Source organism: Coregonus clupeaformis, unplaced genomic scaffold (genome assembly GCF_020615455.1).
Source record: "Coregonus clupeaformis isolate EN_2021a unplaced genomic scaffold, ASM2061545v1 scaf1197, whole genome shotgun sequence".
NCBI lineage: Eukaryota > Metazoa > Chordata > Actinopteri > Salmoniformes > Salmonidae > Coregonus > Coregonus clupeaformis.
In genome coordinates, this window is record NW_025534651.1 from 81,894 (window position 1) to 97,836 (window position 15,943).

At 43.0% G+C, this 15,943-nt stretch overlaps 1 protein-coding gene across 4 annotated transcripts in view; it reads left to right on the plus strand.

Moving 5' to 3' along the window:
* LOC121537321 (phosphoribosyl pyrophosphate synthase-associated protein 2) overlaps positions 1–15,943 on the plus strand; it is an 86,860-nt gene that overhangs the window by 39,429 nt on the left and 31,488 nt on the right. For all 4 annotated transcript variants that reach the window (XM_045217724.1, XM_045217725.1, XM_045217727.1 and 1 more), the window contains 4 exons: positions 6,898–7,070; positions 7,146–7,261; positions 10,609–10,664; positions 10,749–10,879. In XM_045217724.1, coding sequence (XP_045073659.1) covers positions 6,898–7,070; positions 7,146–7,261; positions 10,609–10,664; positions 10,749–10,879 — 476 coding nt within the window. The remainder of the gene's footprint in view (positions 1–6,897; positions 7,071–7,145; positions 7,262–10,608; positions 10,665–10,748; positions 10,880–15,943) is intronic.

A 15,943-nucleotide genomic window follows, 5' to 3' on the forward strand; every position in this document is an offset into this window, starting at 1 on the left:
GTATTAGTGTTACCTAACAGCTCTCCCCCCATCTCTCTGTGTATTAGTGTTACCTAACAGCTCTCCCCCATCTCTCTGTGTATTAGTGTTACCTAACAGCTCTCCCCCCCATCTCTCTGTATTTAGTGTATACCTTAACAGCTCTCCCCCATCTCTCTGTGTATTAGTGTTACCTAACAGCTCTCCTCTCCCCCATCTCTCTGTGTATTAGTGCTTACCTACAGCCTCCCCATCTCTCTGTGTATTAGTGTTACCTAACAGCTCTCCCCCCATCTCTGTGTATTAGTGTTACCTAACAGCTCTCCCCATCTCTCTGTGTATTAGTGTTCACCTAACAGCTCTCCCCCATCTCTCTGTGTATTAGTGTTACTAACAGCTCTCCCCCATCTCTCTGTGTATTAGTGTTACCTAACAGCTCTCCCCATCTCTCGTGTATTAGTGTTACCTAACAGCTCTCCCCATCTCTCTGTGTATTAGTGTTACCTAACAGCTCTCCCCCATCTCTGTGTATTAGTGTTACCTAACAGCTCTCCCCATCTCTCTGTGTATTAGTGTTACCTAACAGCTCTCCCCCCATCTCTCTGTGTATTAGTGTTACCTAACAGCTCTCCCCATCTCTCTGTGTATTAGTGTTACCTAACAGCTCTCCCCCATCTCTCTGTGTATTAGTGTTACCTAACAGTCTCTCTCCCCCATCTCTCTGTGTATTAGTGTTACCTAACAGCTCTCCCCATCTCTGTGTGTTAGTGTTACCTAACAGCTCTCCCCCCATCTCTCTGTGTATTAGTGTTACCTAACAGCTCTCCCCCATCTCTCTGTGTATTAGTGTTACCTAACAGCTCTCCCCATCTCTTTTGTGTATTAGTGTTACCTAATAGCTCTCCCCATCTCTCTGTGTGATTAGTGTTACTAACAGCTCTCCCCATCTCTCTGTGTATTAGTGTTACCTAACAGCTCTCTCCCCATCTCTCTGTGTATTAGTGTTACCTAACAGCTCTCCCCCATCTCTCTGTGTATTAGTGTTACTAACAGCTCTCCCCCATCTCTCTGTGTATTAGTGTTACCTAACAGCTCTCCCCATCTCTCTGTGTATTAGTGTTACCTAACAGCTCTCCCCCATCTCTCTGTGTATTAGTGTTACCTAATAGCTCTTCCCCATCTCTCTGTGTATTAGTGTTACCTAACAGCTCTCCCCCATCTCTCTGTGTATTAGTGTTACCTAACAGCTCTCCCTCTCCCCATCTCTCTGTGTATTAGTGTTACCTAACAGCTCTCCCCCATCTCTCTGTGTATTAGTGTTACCTAACAGCTCTCCCCTATCCCCCTCTCTGTGTATTAGTGTTACCTAACAGCTCTCTCTCCCCATCTCTCTGTGTATTAGTGTTACCTAACAGCTCTCCCCATCCCCATCTCTGTGTATTAGTGTTACCTAACAGCTCTCCCCCATCTCTCTGTGTATTAGTGTTACCTAACAGTTTCTCCCCCATCTCTCTGTGTATTAGTGTTACCTAACAGCCTCCCCCATCTCTCTGTGTATTAGTGTTACCTAACAGCTCTCCCCATCTCTGTGTATTAGTGTTACCTAACAGCTCTCCCCATCTCTCTGTGTATTAGTGTTACCTAACAGCTCTCCCCCATCTCTCTGTGTATTAGTGTTACTCTAACAGCTCTCCCCCATCTCTCTGTGTATTAGTGTTACCCTAACAGCTCTCCCCCATCTCTCTGTGTATTAGTGTTACCTAACAGCTCTCCCCCATCTCTCTGTGTATTAGTGTTACCTAACAGCTCTCCCCATCTCTCTGTGTATTAGTGTTACCTAACAGCTCTCCCCCCATCTCTCTGTGTATTAGTGTTACCTAACAGCTCTCCCCCATCTCTCTGTGTATTAGTGTTACCTAACAGCTCTCCCCCATCTCTCTGTGTATTAGTGTTACCTAACAGCTCTCCCCCATCTCTCTGTGTATTAGTGTTACCTAATAGCTCTCCCCCATCTCTCTGTGTATTAGTGTTACCTAACAGCTCTCCCCCATCTCTCTGTGTATTAGTGTTACCTAACAGCTCTCTCCCCATCTCTCTGTGTATAGTGTTACCTAACAGCTCTCCCCATCTCTCTGTGTATTAGTGTTACCTAACAGCTCTCCCCCATCTCTCTGTGTATTAGTGTTACCTAACAGCTCTCCCCATCTCTCTGTGTATTAGTGTTACCTAACAGCTCTCCCCCATCTCTCTGTGTATTAGTGTTACCTAACAGCTCTCCCCCATCTCTCTGTGTATTAGTGTTACCTAACAGCTCTCCCATCTCTCTGTGTATTAGTGTTACCTAACAGCTCTCCCCCATCTCTCTGTGTATTAGTGTTACCTAACAGCTCCTCCCCCCATCTCTCTGTGTTTAGTGTTACCTAACAGCTCCTCCCCCATCTCTGTGTATTAGTGTTACCTAACAGCTCTCCCCCATCTCTCTGTGTATTAGTGTTACCTAACAGCTCTCCCCATCTCTCTGTGTATTAGTGTTACCTAACAGCTCTCCCCATCTCTCTGTGTATTAGTGTTACCTAACAGCTCTCCCCCATCTCTCTGTGTATTAGTGTTACCTAACAGCTCTCCCCATCTCTCTGTGTATTAGTGTTACCTAACAGCTCTCCCCATCTCTCTGTGTATTAGTGTTACCTAACAGCTCTCCTCTCCCCATCTCTCTGTGTATTAGTGTTACCTAACAGCTCTCCCCCATCTCTCTCTGTGTATTAGTGTTACCTAACAGCTCTCCCCCATCTCTCTGTGTATTAGTGTTACCTAACAGCTCTCCCCCATCTCTCTGTGTATTAGTGTTACCTAACAGCTCTCCCCCATCTCTCTGTGTATTAGTGTTACCTAACAGCTCTCCCCCATCTCTCTGTGTATTAGTGTTACCTAACAGCTCTCCCCCATCTCTCTGTGTATTAGTGTTACCTAACAGCCCTCTCCCCCCATCTCTCTGTGTATTAGTGTTACCCAAACAGCTCTCCCCCCATCTCTCTGTGTATTAGTGTTACCTAACAGCTCTCCCCATCTCTCTGTGTATTAGTGTTACCTAACAGCTCTCCCCCATCTCTCTGTGTATTAGTGTTACCTAACAGCTCTCCCCCCATCTCTCTGTGTATTAGTGTTACCTAACAGCTCTCCCCCATCTCTCTGTGTATTAGTGTTACCTAACAGCTCTCCCCCATCTCTCTGTGTATTAGTGTTACCTAACAGCTCTCCCCCATCTCTCTGTGTATTAGTGTTACCTAACAGCTCTCCCCCCATCTCTCTGTGTATTAGTGTTACCTAACAGCTCCTCCCCCATCTCTCTGTGTATTAGTGTTACCTAACAGCTCTCCCCCATCTCTCTGTGTATTAGTGTTACCTAACAGCTCTCCCCCATCTCTCTGTGTATTAGTGTTACCTAACAGCTCTCCCCATCTCTCTGTGTATTAGTGTTACTAACAGCTCTCCCCATCTCTCTGTGTATTAGTGTTAACTAACAGCTCTCCCCCCATCTCTCTGTGTATTAGTGTTACCTAACAGCTCTCCCCCATCTCTCTGTGTATTAGTGTTACCTAACAGCTCTCCCCCCATCTCTCTGTGTATTAGTGTTACCTAACAGCTCTCCCCCATCTCTCTGTGTATTAGTGTTACCTAACAGCTCTCCCCCATCTCTCTGTGTATTAGTGTTACCTAACAGCTCTCCCCCATCTCTCTGTGTATTAGTGTTACCTAACAGCTCTCCCCCATCTCTCTGTGTATTAGTGTTACCTAACAGCTCTCCCCATCTCTCTGTGTATTAGTGTTACCTAACAGCTCTCCCCCATCTCTCTGTGTATTAGTGTTACCTAACAGCTCTCCCCCATCTCTCTGTGTATTAGTGTTACCTAACAGCTCTCCCCCCATCTCTCTGTGTATTAGTGTTACCTAACAGCTCTCCCCCATCTCTCGTGTATTAGTGTTACCTAACAGCTCTCCCCCATCTCTCTGTGTATTAGTGTTACCTAACAGCTCTCCCCCATCTCTCTGTGTATTAGTGTTACCTAACAGCTCTCCCCATCTCTCTGTGTATTAGTGTTACCTAACAGCTCTCCCCCATCTCTCTGTGTATTAGTGTTACCTAACAGCTCTCCCCATCTCTCTGTGTATTAGTGTTACCTAACAGCTCTCCCCCATCTCTCTGTGTATTAGTGTTACCTAACAGCTCTCCCCATCTCTCTGTGTATTAGTGTTACCTAACAGCTCTCCCCATCTCTCTGTGTATTAGTGTTACCTAACAGCTCTCCCCATCTCTCTGTGTATTAGTGTTACCTAACAGCTCTCCCCATCTCTCTGTGTATTAGTGTTACCTAACAGCTCTCCCCCATCTCTCTGTGTATTAGTGTTACCTAACAGCTCTCCCCCATCTCTCTGTGTATTAGTGTTACCTAACAGCTCTCCCCCATCTCTCTGTGTATTAGTGTTACCTAACAGCTCTCCCCCATCTCTCTGTGTATTAGTGTTACCTAACAGCTCTCCCCCATCTCTCTGTGTATTAGTGTTACTCTAACAGCTCTCCCCCATCTCTCTGTGTATTAGTGTTACCTAACAGCTCTCCCCCATCTCTCTGTGTATTAGTGTTACCTAACAGCTCTCCCCCATCTCTCTGTGTATTAGTGTTACCTAACAGCTCTCCCCCCATCTCTCTGTGTATTAGTGTTACCTAACAGCTCTCCCCCATCTCTGTGTATTAGTGTTACCTAACAGCTCTCCCCCATCTCTCTCTGTGTATTAGTGTTACCTAACAGCTCTCCCCCATCTCTCTGTGTATTAGTGTTACCTAACAGCTCTCCCCCCATCTCTCTGTGTATTAGTGTTACCTAACAGCCTCTCCCCCATCTCTCTGTGTATTAGTGTTACCTAACAGCTCTCCCCCATCTCTCTGTGTATTAGTGTTACCTAACAGCTCTCCCCCATCTCTCTGTGTATTAGTGTTACCTAACAGCTCTCCTCCCCATCTCTCTGTGTATTAGTGTTACCTAACAGCTCTCCCCCATCTCTCTGTGTATTAGTGTTACCTAACAGCTCTCCTCCCCCCATCTCTCTGTGTATTAGTGTTACCTAACAGCTCTCCCCCATCTCTCTGTGTATTAGTGTTACCTAACAGCTCTCCCCCATCTCTCTGTGTATTAGTGTTACCTAAACAGCTCTCCCCCCATCTCTCTGTGTATTAGTGTTACCTAACAGCTCTCCCCCATCTCTCTGTGTATTAGTGTTACCTAACAGCCTCTCCCCATCTCTCTGTGTATTAGTGTTACCTAACAGCTCTCCCCCATCTCTCTGTGTATTAGTGTTACCTAACAGCTCTCCCCCATCTCTCTGTGTATTAGTGTTACCTAACAGCTCTCCCATCTCTCTGTGTATTAGTGTTACCTAACAGCTCTCCCCCATCTCTCTGTGTATTAGTGTTACCTAACAGCTCTCCCCCATCTCTCTGTGTATTAGTGTTACCTAACAGCTCTCCCCATCTCTCTGTGTATTAGTGTTACCTAACAGCTCTCCCCCCATCTCTCTGTGTATTAGTGTTACATAACAGCTCTCCCCCATCTCTCTGTGTATTAGTGTTACCTAACAGCTCTCCCCATCTCTCTGTGTATTAGTGTTACCTAACAGCTCTCCCCCATCTCTCTGTGTATTAGTGTTACCTAACAGCTCTCCCCCATCTCTCTGTGTATTAGTGTTACCTAACAGCTCTCCCCCATCTCTCTGTGTATTAGTGTTACCTAACAGCTCTCCCCCATCTCTCTGTGTATTAGTGTTACCTAACAGCTCTCCCCACTCTCTCTGTGTATTAGTGTTACCTAACAGCTCTCCCCCATCTCTCTGTGTATTAGTGTTACCTAACAGCTCTCCCCCATCTCTCTGTGTATTAGTGTTACCTAACAGCTCTCCCCCATCTCTCTGTGTATTAGTGTTACCTAACAGCTCTCCCCCATCTCTCTGTGTATTAGTGTTACCTAACAGCTCTCCCCCATCTCTCTGTGTATTAGTGTTACCTAACAGCTCTCCCCCATCTCTCTGTGTATTAGTGTTACCTAACAGCTCTCCCTCTCCCCATCTCTCTGTGTATTAGTGTTACCTAACAGCTCTCCCTCATCTCTCTGTGTATTAGTGTTACCTAACAGCTCTCCCCCATCTCTCTGTGTATTAGTGTTACCTAACAGCTCTCCCCCATCTCTCTGTGTATTAGTGTTACCTAACAGCTCTCCCTCTCCCCATCTCTCTGTGTATTATTGTTACCTAACAGCTCTCCCCATCTCTCTGTGTATTAGTGTTACCTAACAGCTCTCCCCCATCTCTCTGTGTAATAGTGTTACCTAACAGCTCTCCCCATCTCTCTGTGTATTAGTGTTACCTAACAGCTCTCCCCATCTCTCTGTGTATTAGTGTTACCTAACAGCTCGCCCCATCTCTCTGTGTATTAGTGTTACCTAACAGCTCTCCCCCATCTCTCTTTGTATTAGTGTTACCTAACAGCTCTCCCCCATCTCTCTGTGTATTAGTGTTACCTAACAGCTCTCCCCATCTCTCTGTGTATTAGTGTTACCTAACAGCTCTCCCCCCATCTCTCTGTGTATTAGTGTTACCTAACAGCTCTCCCCCCATCTCTCTGTGTATTAGTGTTACCTAACAGCTCTCCCTCATCTCTCTGTGTATTAGTGTTACCTAACAGCTCTCCCTCTCCCCCATCTCTCTGTGTATTAGTGTTACCTAACAGCTCTCCCTCATCTCTCTGTGTATTAGTGTTACCTAACAGCTCTCCCACATCTCTCTGTGTATTAGTGTTACCTAACAGCTCTCCCCCCATCTCTCTGTGTATTAGTGTTACCTAACAGTAAACTGTGTGTGTGTATCCAGGGATGTGAACCGGTGCCTGATGGAGCTGTGTGTGATGGCGTATGGGTGTGTGACGGCGGGTGCGAGGAGTGTGTGTGGCGTGCTGCCCTACCTACCCTACAGCAGACAGAGTAAGATGAGGAAGAGGGGATCCATCGTCTGCCAGCTGATGGCTTCTCTGATGTGTAGCGCAGGTGAGACTCCGCAACACGTTATGTTCCAATCTAATGTGTTGGAGATGGATAACAGTTGATCCCACACTGTGTTAGGTCTGACCCATCTCATCACCATGGATCTTCATCAGAAGGAGATTCAGGGGTTCTTCAACATCCCAGTAGACAACCTGAGAGCTTCACCCTTCCTACTGCAGTACATAAAGGAGGAGGTAAGACTACACTACCCACAACCCCCCAGTACATAAAGGAGGAGGTAAGACTACACTACCCACAACCCCCTCCTACTACACTACCCAAAAGCCCCCAGTACATAAAGGAGGAGGTAAGACTACACTACCCACAACCCCCTCCTACTACACTACCCAAAACCCCCAGTACATAAAGGAGGAGGTAAGACTACACTACCCACAACCCCCTCCTACTACACTACCCAAAAAACCCCAATACATAGAGGAGGTAAGACTACACTACCCACAACCCCCTCCTACTACACTACCCAAAAAAACCCAGTACATACAGGAGGAGGTAAGACTACACTACCCACAACCCCCTCCTACTACACTACCCAACACCCCCCAGTACATAAAGGAGGAGGTAAGACTACACTACCCACAACCCCCTCCTACTACACTACCCAAAAAACCCCAATACATAAAGGAGGAGGTAAGACTACACTACCCACAACCCCCTCCTACTACACTACCCCACAACCCCCAGTACATAAAGGAGGAGGTAAGACTACACTCACCACAACCCCTCTCTACTACACTACCCAAAAGCCCCCAGTACATAAAGGAGGAGGTAAGACTACACTACCCACAACCCCTCCTACTACACTACCCAAAACCCCCAGTACATAAAGGGAGGAGGTAAGACTACACTACCCACAACCCCATCCCTACTACACTACCCAAACCCCCAGTACATAAAGGAGGAGGTAAGACTACACCACCCACAACCCCCTCCTACTACACTACCCAAAAAAAAACAGTACATAAAGGAGGAGGTAAGACTACACTACCCACAACCCCTCCTACTACACTACCCAAAACCCCCAGTACATACAGGAAGAGGTAAGACTACACTACCCACAATCCCCTCCTACTACATTACCCAAAACCCCCAGTACATACAGGAGGAGGTAAGACTACACTACCCACAACCCCCTCCTACTACACTACCCAACACCCCCCAGTACATAAAGGAGGAGGTAAGACTACACTACCCACAACCCCCTCCTACTACACTACCCAAAAAAAACCAATACATAAAGGAGGAGGTAAGACTACACTACCCACAACCCCCTCCTACTACACTACCCCACAACCCCCAGTACATAGAGGGAGGTAAGACTACACTACCCACAACCCCTCCTACTACACTACCCAAAAGCCCCCAGTACATAAAGGAGGAGGTAAGACTACACTACCCACAACCCCCTCCTACTACACTACCCAAAACCCCCAGTACATAAAGGAGGAGGTAAGACTACACTACCCACAACCCCATCCTACTACACTACCCAAACCCCCCCCAGTACATAAAGGAGGAGGTAAGACTACACCACCCACAACCCCCTCCCACTACACTACCCAAAACCCCCCAGTACATAAAGGAGGAGGTAAGACTACACTATAATAATAAAAAATAATATGCCATTTAGCAGACTCTTTTATCCAAAGCGACTTACAGTCGTGCGTGCATACATTTTTGTGTATGGGTGGTCCCGGGGATCGAACCCACTACCCTGGCGTTACAAGCGCCGTGCTCTACCAGCTGAGCTACAGAGGACCACACTACCCACAACCCCCTCCTACTACACTACCCAAAACCCCAAGTACATAAAGGAGGAGGTAAGACTACACTACCCACAACCCCCTCCTACTACACTACCCAAACCCCCCAGTACATAAAGGAGGAGGTAAGACTACACTACCCACAACCCCCTCCTACTACACTACCCAAAACCCCCCAGTACATAAAGGAGGAGATAAGACTACACTACCCACAACCCCCTCCTACTACACTACCCACAACCCCCCAGTACATAAAGGAGGTAAGACTACACTACCCACAACCCCCTCCTACTACACTACCCAAAAAAAAACAGTACATAAAGGAGGAGGTAAGACTACACTACCCACAACCCTCTCCTACTACACTACCCAAAAAACCCCAGTACATAAAGGAGGAGGTAAGACTACACTACCCACAACCCCCTCCTACTACACTACCCAAAACCCCCAGTACATACAGGAGGAGGTAAGACTACACTACCCACAATCCCCTCCTACTACATTACCCAAAAACCCCAGTACATAAAGGAGGAGGTAAGACTACACTACCCACAACCCCTCCTACTACAGTACATACATGAAGAGGTAAGACTACACTACCCACAACCCCTCCTACTACAGTACATACATGAAGAGGTAAGACTACACTACCCACAACCCCCTCCTACTACAGTACATACATGAAGAGGTAAGACTACACTACCCACAACCCCCTCCTACTACACTACCCCAAAAAAAACAGTACATAAAGGAGGAGGTAAGACTACACTACCCACAACCCCATCCTACTACACTACCCAAAACCCCCCAGTACATAAAGGAGGAGGTAAGACTACACTACCCACAACCCCCTCCTACTACAGTACATACAGGAAGAGGTAAGACAACACTACCCACAACCCCCTGTTGTCTCCCTGTAGATTCCAGACTTTACTACCCAATATCCCCTGTTGTCTCCCTGTAGATTCCAGACTACACTACCCATAACCCCCTGTTGTCTCCCTGTAGATTCCAGACTACAGTACCCATAACCCCCTGTTGACTCCCTGTAGATTCCAGACTACACTATCCATAACCCACTGTTGACTCCTTGTTGATTCCAGACTACACTACCCATAAACCCCTGTAGATTCCAGACTTCACTACCCATAATCCCCTGTTGTCTCCCTGTAGATTCCAGACCTCACTACCCATAACCCCCTGTTGTCTCCCTGTAGATTCCAGACTCTACTACCCAATATCCCCTGTTGTCTCCCTGTAGATTCCAGACTACACTACCCATAACCCCCTGTTGACTCCCTGTAGATTCCAGACTCCACTACCCATAACCCCCTGTTGTCTCCCTGTAGATTCCAGACTACACTACCCATAACCCCCTGTTGACTCCTTGTTGATTCCAGACTACACTACCCATAACCCCCTGTAGATTCCAGACTACACTATCCATAATCCCCTGTAGATTCCAGACTTCACTACCCACCCATAACCCCCTGTTGTCTCCCTGTAGATTCCAGACTTCACTACACATAACCCCTTGTTGACTCCTTGTAGATTCCAGACTCCACTACCCATAACCCCCTGTTGTCTCCCTGTAGATTCCAGACTACACTACCCATAACCCCCTGTTGACTCCTTGTTGATTCCAGACTATACTATCCATAACCCCCTGTAGATTCCAGACTTCACTACACATAACCCCCTGTTGACTCCTTGTAGATTCCAGACTCCACTACCCATAACCCCCTGTTGTCTCCCTGTAGATTCCAGACTACAGTAATGCCGTCATCGTGGCCAAATCACCGGCCTCCGCTAAGAGGTGAGCAACCCTAACGCTCCTTCCTTCAGTTCACTGTGAATCAACACACTACAACTAAACGTGTGTGTGTGTGTGTGTGTGTAGGGCCCAGTCCCTAGCCGAGAGGTTGCGTGTGTGTATCGCTGTGATCCACGGAGATGCAGAGACGGACCTGCTGGACGGACGACACTCTCCTCCGACAGTCAGAACCTCTGGAGGTCTACCTCAAGTACCCTGTAAGAGGCCCACACACACACCACACAGTTACCTAAAGGCAGGGTTGAAAGGCGAGTTCCTAACGAGTTCAGGAAGCCGAGCTAGAGATCTGAGTTCCTAACGAGTTCAGGAAGCCGAGCTAGAGATCTGAGTTCCTAACGAGTTCAGGAAGCCGAGCTAGAGATCTGAGTTCCTAGCGAGTTCAGGAAGCCGAGCTAGAGATCTGAGTTCCTAGCGAGTTCAGGAAGCCGAGCTAGAGATCTGAGTTCCTAGCGAGTTCAGGAAGCCGAGCTAGAGATCTGAGTTCCTAACAAGTTCAGGAAGCCGAGCTAGAGATCTGAGTTCCTAACGAGTTCAGGAAGCCAAGCTAGAGATCTGAGTTCCTAACGAGTTCAGGAAGCCGAGCTAGAGATCTGAGTTCCTAACGAGTTCAGGAAGCCAAGCTAGAGATCTGAGTTCCTAACGAGTTCAGGAAGCCGAGCTAGAGATCTGAGTTCCTAACGAGTTCAGGAAGCCGAGCTAGAGATCTGAGTTCCTAGCGAGTTCAGGAAGCCGAGCTAGAGATCTGAGTTCCTAACGAGTTCAGGAAGCCAAGCTAGAGATCTGAGTTCCTAACAAGTTCAGGAAGCCGAGCTAGAGATCTGAGTTCCTAACGAGTTCAGGAAGCCGAGCTAGAGATCTGAGTTCCTAGCGAGGTCAGGAAGCCGAGCTAGAGATCTGAGTTCCTAGCGAGGTCAGGAAGCCGAGCTAGAGATCTGAGTTCCTAGCGAGGTCAGGAAGCCGAGCTAGAGATCTGAGTTCCTAGCGAGGTCAGGAAGCCGAGCTAGAGATCTGAGTTCCTAGCGAGGTCAGGAAGCTCGAGCTAGAGATCTGAGTTCCTAGCGAGGTCAGGAAGCCGAGCTAGAGATCTGAGTTCCTAGCGAGGTCAGGAAGCCGAGCTAGAGATCTGAGTTCCTAACGAGGTCAGGAAGCCGAGCTAGAGATCTGAGTTCCTAGCGAGGTCAGGAAGCCGAGCTAGAGATCTGAGTTCCTAGCGAGGTCAGGAAGCTCGAGCTAGAGATCTGAGTTCCTAGCGAGGTCAGGAAGCCGAGCTAGAGATCTGAGTTCCTAGCGAGGTCAGGAAGCCGAGCTAGAGATCTGAGTTCCTAGCGAAGTTCAGGAAGCCGAGCTAGAGATCTGAGTTCCTAGCGAGGTCAGGAAGCTCGAGCTAGAGATCTGAGTTCCTAGCGAGGTCAGGAAGCCGAGCTAGAGATCTGAGTTCCTAGCGAGTTCAGGAAGCCGAGCTAGAGATCTGAGTTCCTAGCGAGTTCAGGAAGCCGAGCTAGAGATCTGAGTTCCTAGCGAGGTCAGGAAGCCGAGCTAGAGATCTGAGTTCCTAGCGAGTTCAGGAAGCCGAGCTAGAGATCTGAGTTCCTAGCGAGGTCAGGAAGCCGAGCTAGAGGTCTGAGTGACGTTCCCAGCTGTGGGGGGAGACGTTTTGAGCAGGAGACCTACATGCACATTTTCTCTAACACTAAACGTATAATATGTATTTTACAGTTACAAGGAAGGTGAAATCTTATAGTTAGTCGTTTTTATCGTTTGATTATTACTACATTTAGAAAGCATAGAAGTAATTCCAAGCCTTATTCATACAGTTTTGTTGAATAGGAAACACCTCAGCAATTTCTAACTATTTTGACCAGAAAGGTGAGAATGGAACCTTCCTTGGAGTGTGCAGCATTACTAGTTGTTGTTTATGGCCCTCGTGATAAATCATTACTTTGGGGGATTACGTAGATTACGTTTCAGATTACATGTAGTTACATTTTATATTACTTTTCAGATTACGTTTCAGATTACGTTTTAGATTACGTTTCAGATTACGTTTTAGATTACATTTTAGATTACGTTTTAGATTACGTTTTATATTACTTTTCAGATTACGTTTTAGTTTACGTTTTAGATTACGTTTTCAGATTACATTTTAGATTACATTTTAGATTACGTTTTAGATTACGTTTTAGATTAGATTACGTTTCAGATTACGTTTTAGATTACGTTTTAGATTACGTTTTAGATTACGTTTTAGATTACATTACGTTTTAGATTACGTTTTAGATTACATTACGTTTTAGATTACGTTTTAGATTACGTTTTAGATTACATTACGTTTTAGATTACGTTTTAGATTACATTACGTTTTAGATTACGTTTTAGATTACGTTTTAGATTACGTTTTAGATTACATTACGTTTTAGATTACGTTTTAGATTACATTACGTTTTAGATTACGTTTTAAATTACGTTTTAGATTACGTTTTCAGATTACATTTTAGATTACGTTTTAGATTACGTTTTAGATTAGATTACGTTTCAGATTACGTTTCAGATTACGTTTTAGATTACGTTTTAGATTACGTTTTAGATTACATTACGTTTTAGATTACGTTTTAGATTACATTACGTTTTAGATTACGTTTTAGATTACGTTTTAGATTACGTTTCAGATGACGTTTTAGATTACGTTTCAGATTACGTTTTAGATTACGTTTTAGATTACATTACGTTTTAGATTACGTTTTAGATTACATTATGTTTTAGATTACGTTTTAGATTACGTTTTAGATTACGTTTTAGATTACATTACGTTTTAGATTACGTTTTAGATAACATTACGTTTTAGATTACGTTTTAGATTACATTACGTTTTAGATTACGTTTTAGATTACGTTTTAGATTACATTTCAGATTACGTTTTAGATTACGTTTTAGATTACGTTTTAGATTACGTTTTAGATTACGTTTCAGATGACGTTTTAGATTACGTTTCAGATTACGTTTTAGATTACGTTTTAGATTACGTTTTAGATTACGTTTCAGATGACGTTTTAGATTATGTTTTAGATTACGTTTTAGATTACGTTTTAGATTACATTACGTTTTAGATTACGTTTTAGATTATGTTTTAGATTACGTTTTAGATTACGTTTTAGATTGCGTTTCAGATTACGTTTTAGATGACGTTTCAGATGACGTTTTAGATGACGTTTTAGATTACGTTTTAGATTACGTTTTAGATTACATTACGTTTTAGATTACGTTTTTGATTACGTTTTAGATTACGTTTCAGATTACGTTTCAGATTACGTTTCAGATTACGTTTTAGATTACGTTTTAGATTAGATTACGTTTTAGATTACGTTTTAGATGAGATTACGTTTTAGATTACGTTTTAGATTACGTTTTAGATTACGTTTTAGATTACATTTTAGATTACATTTTAGATTACATTTTAGATTACGTTTAGATTAGATTACGTTTTAGATTACGTTTCAGATTACGTTTTAGATGAGATTACGTTTTAGATTACGTTTTAGATGACGTTTTAGATTACGTTTTAGATTACGTTTTAGATTACGTTTTAGATTACGTTTCAGATTACGTTTTAGATTACGTTTTAGATTACATTACGTTTTAGATTACGTTTTAGATTACATTACGTTTTAGATTACGTTTTAGATTACGTTTTCAGATTACATTTTAGATTACATTTTAGATTACGTTTTAGATTACGTTTTAGATTAGATTACGTTTCAGATTACGCTTCAGATTACGTTTTAGATTACGTTTTAGATTACGTTTTAGATTACGTTTTAGATTACATTACGTTTTAGATTACGTTTTAGATTACATTACGTTTTAGATTACGTTTTAGATTACATTACGTTTTAGATTACGTTTCAGATTATGTTTTAGATTACGTTTTAGATTATGTTTCAGATTACGTTTTAGATTACGTTTTAGATTAGATTACGTTTCAGATTACGTTTTAGATTACGTTTTAGATTACGTTTTAGATTACGTTTTAGATTACATTACGTTTTAGATTACGTTTTAGATTACATTACGTTTTAGATTACGTTTTAGATTACGTTTTAGATTACGTTTTCAGATTACATTTTAGATTACATTTTAGATTACGTTTTAGATTACGTTTTAGATTAGATTACGTTTCAGATTACGTTTCAGATTACGTTTTAGATTACGTTTTAGATTACGTTTTAAATTTAGTTTTAGATTACATTACGTTTTAGATTACGTTTTAGATTACATTACGTTTTAGATTACGTTTTAGATTACGTTTTAGATTTCATTACGTTTTAGATTACATTACGTTTTAGATTACGTTTTAGATTACATTACGTTTTAGATTACGTTTCAGATTATGTTTTAGATTACGTTTCAGATGACGTTTTAGATTATGTTTTAGATTACGTTTTAGATTACCTTTTAGATTACATTACGTTTTAGATTACGTTTTAGATTATGTTTTAGATTACGTTTTAGATTACGTTTTAGATTGCGTTTCAGATTACGTTTTAGATGACGTTTCAGATGACGTTTTAGATGACGTTTTAGATGACGTTTTAGATTACGTTTTAGATTACGTTTTAGATTACATTACGTTTTAGATTACGTTTTTGATTACGTTTTAGATTACGTTTCAGATTACGTTTCAGATTACGTTTCAGATTACGTTTTAGATTACGTTTTAGATTAGATTACGTTTTAGATTACGTTTTAGATGAGATTACGTTTTAGATTACGTTTTAGATTACGTTTTAGATTACGTTTTAGATTACATTTTAGATTACATTTTAGATTACATTTTAGATTACGTTTAGATTAGATTACGTTTTAGATTACGTTTCAGATTACGTTTTAGATGAGATTACGTTTTAGATTACGTTTTAGATGACGTTTTAGATTACGTTTTAGATGACGTTTTAGATTACGTTTTAGATTACGTTTCAGATTACGTTTTAGATTACGTTTTAGATTACATTACGTTTTAGATTACGTTTTAGATTACATTACGTTTTAGATTACGTTTTAGATTACGTTTTAGATTACGTTTTCAGATTACATTTTAGATTACATTTTAGATTACGTTTTAGATTACGTTTTAGATTAGATTACGTTTCAGATTACGTTTCAGATTACGTTTTAGATTACGTTTTAGATTACGTTTTAGATTACGTTTTAGATTACATTACGTTTTAGATTACGTTTTAGATTACATTACGTTTTAGATTACGTTT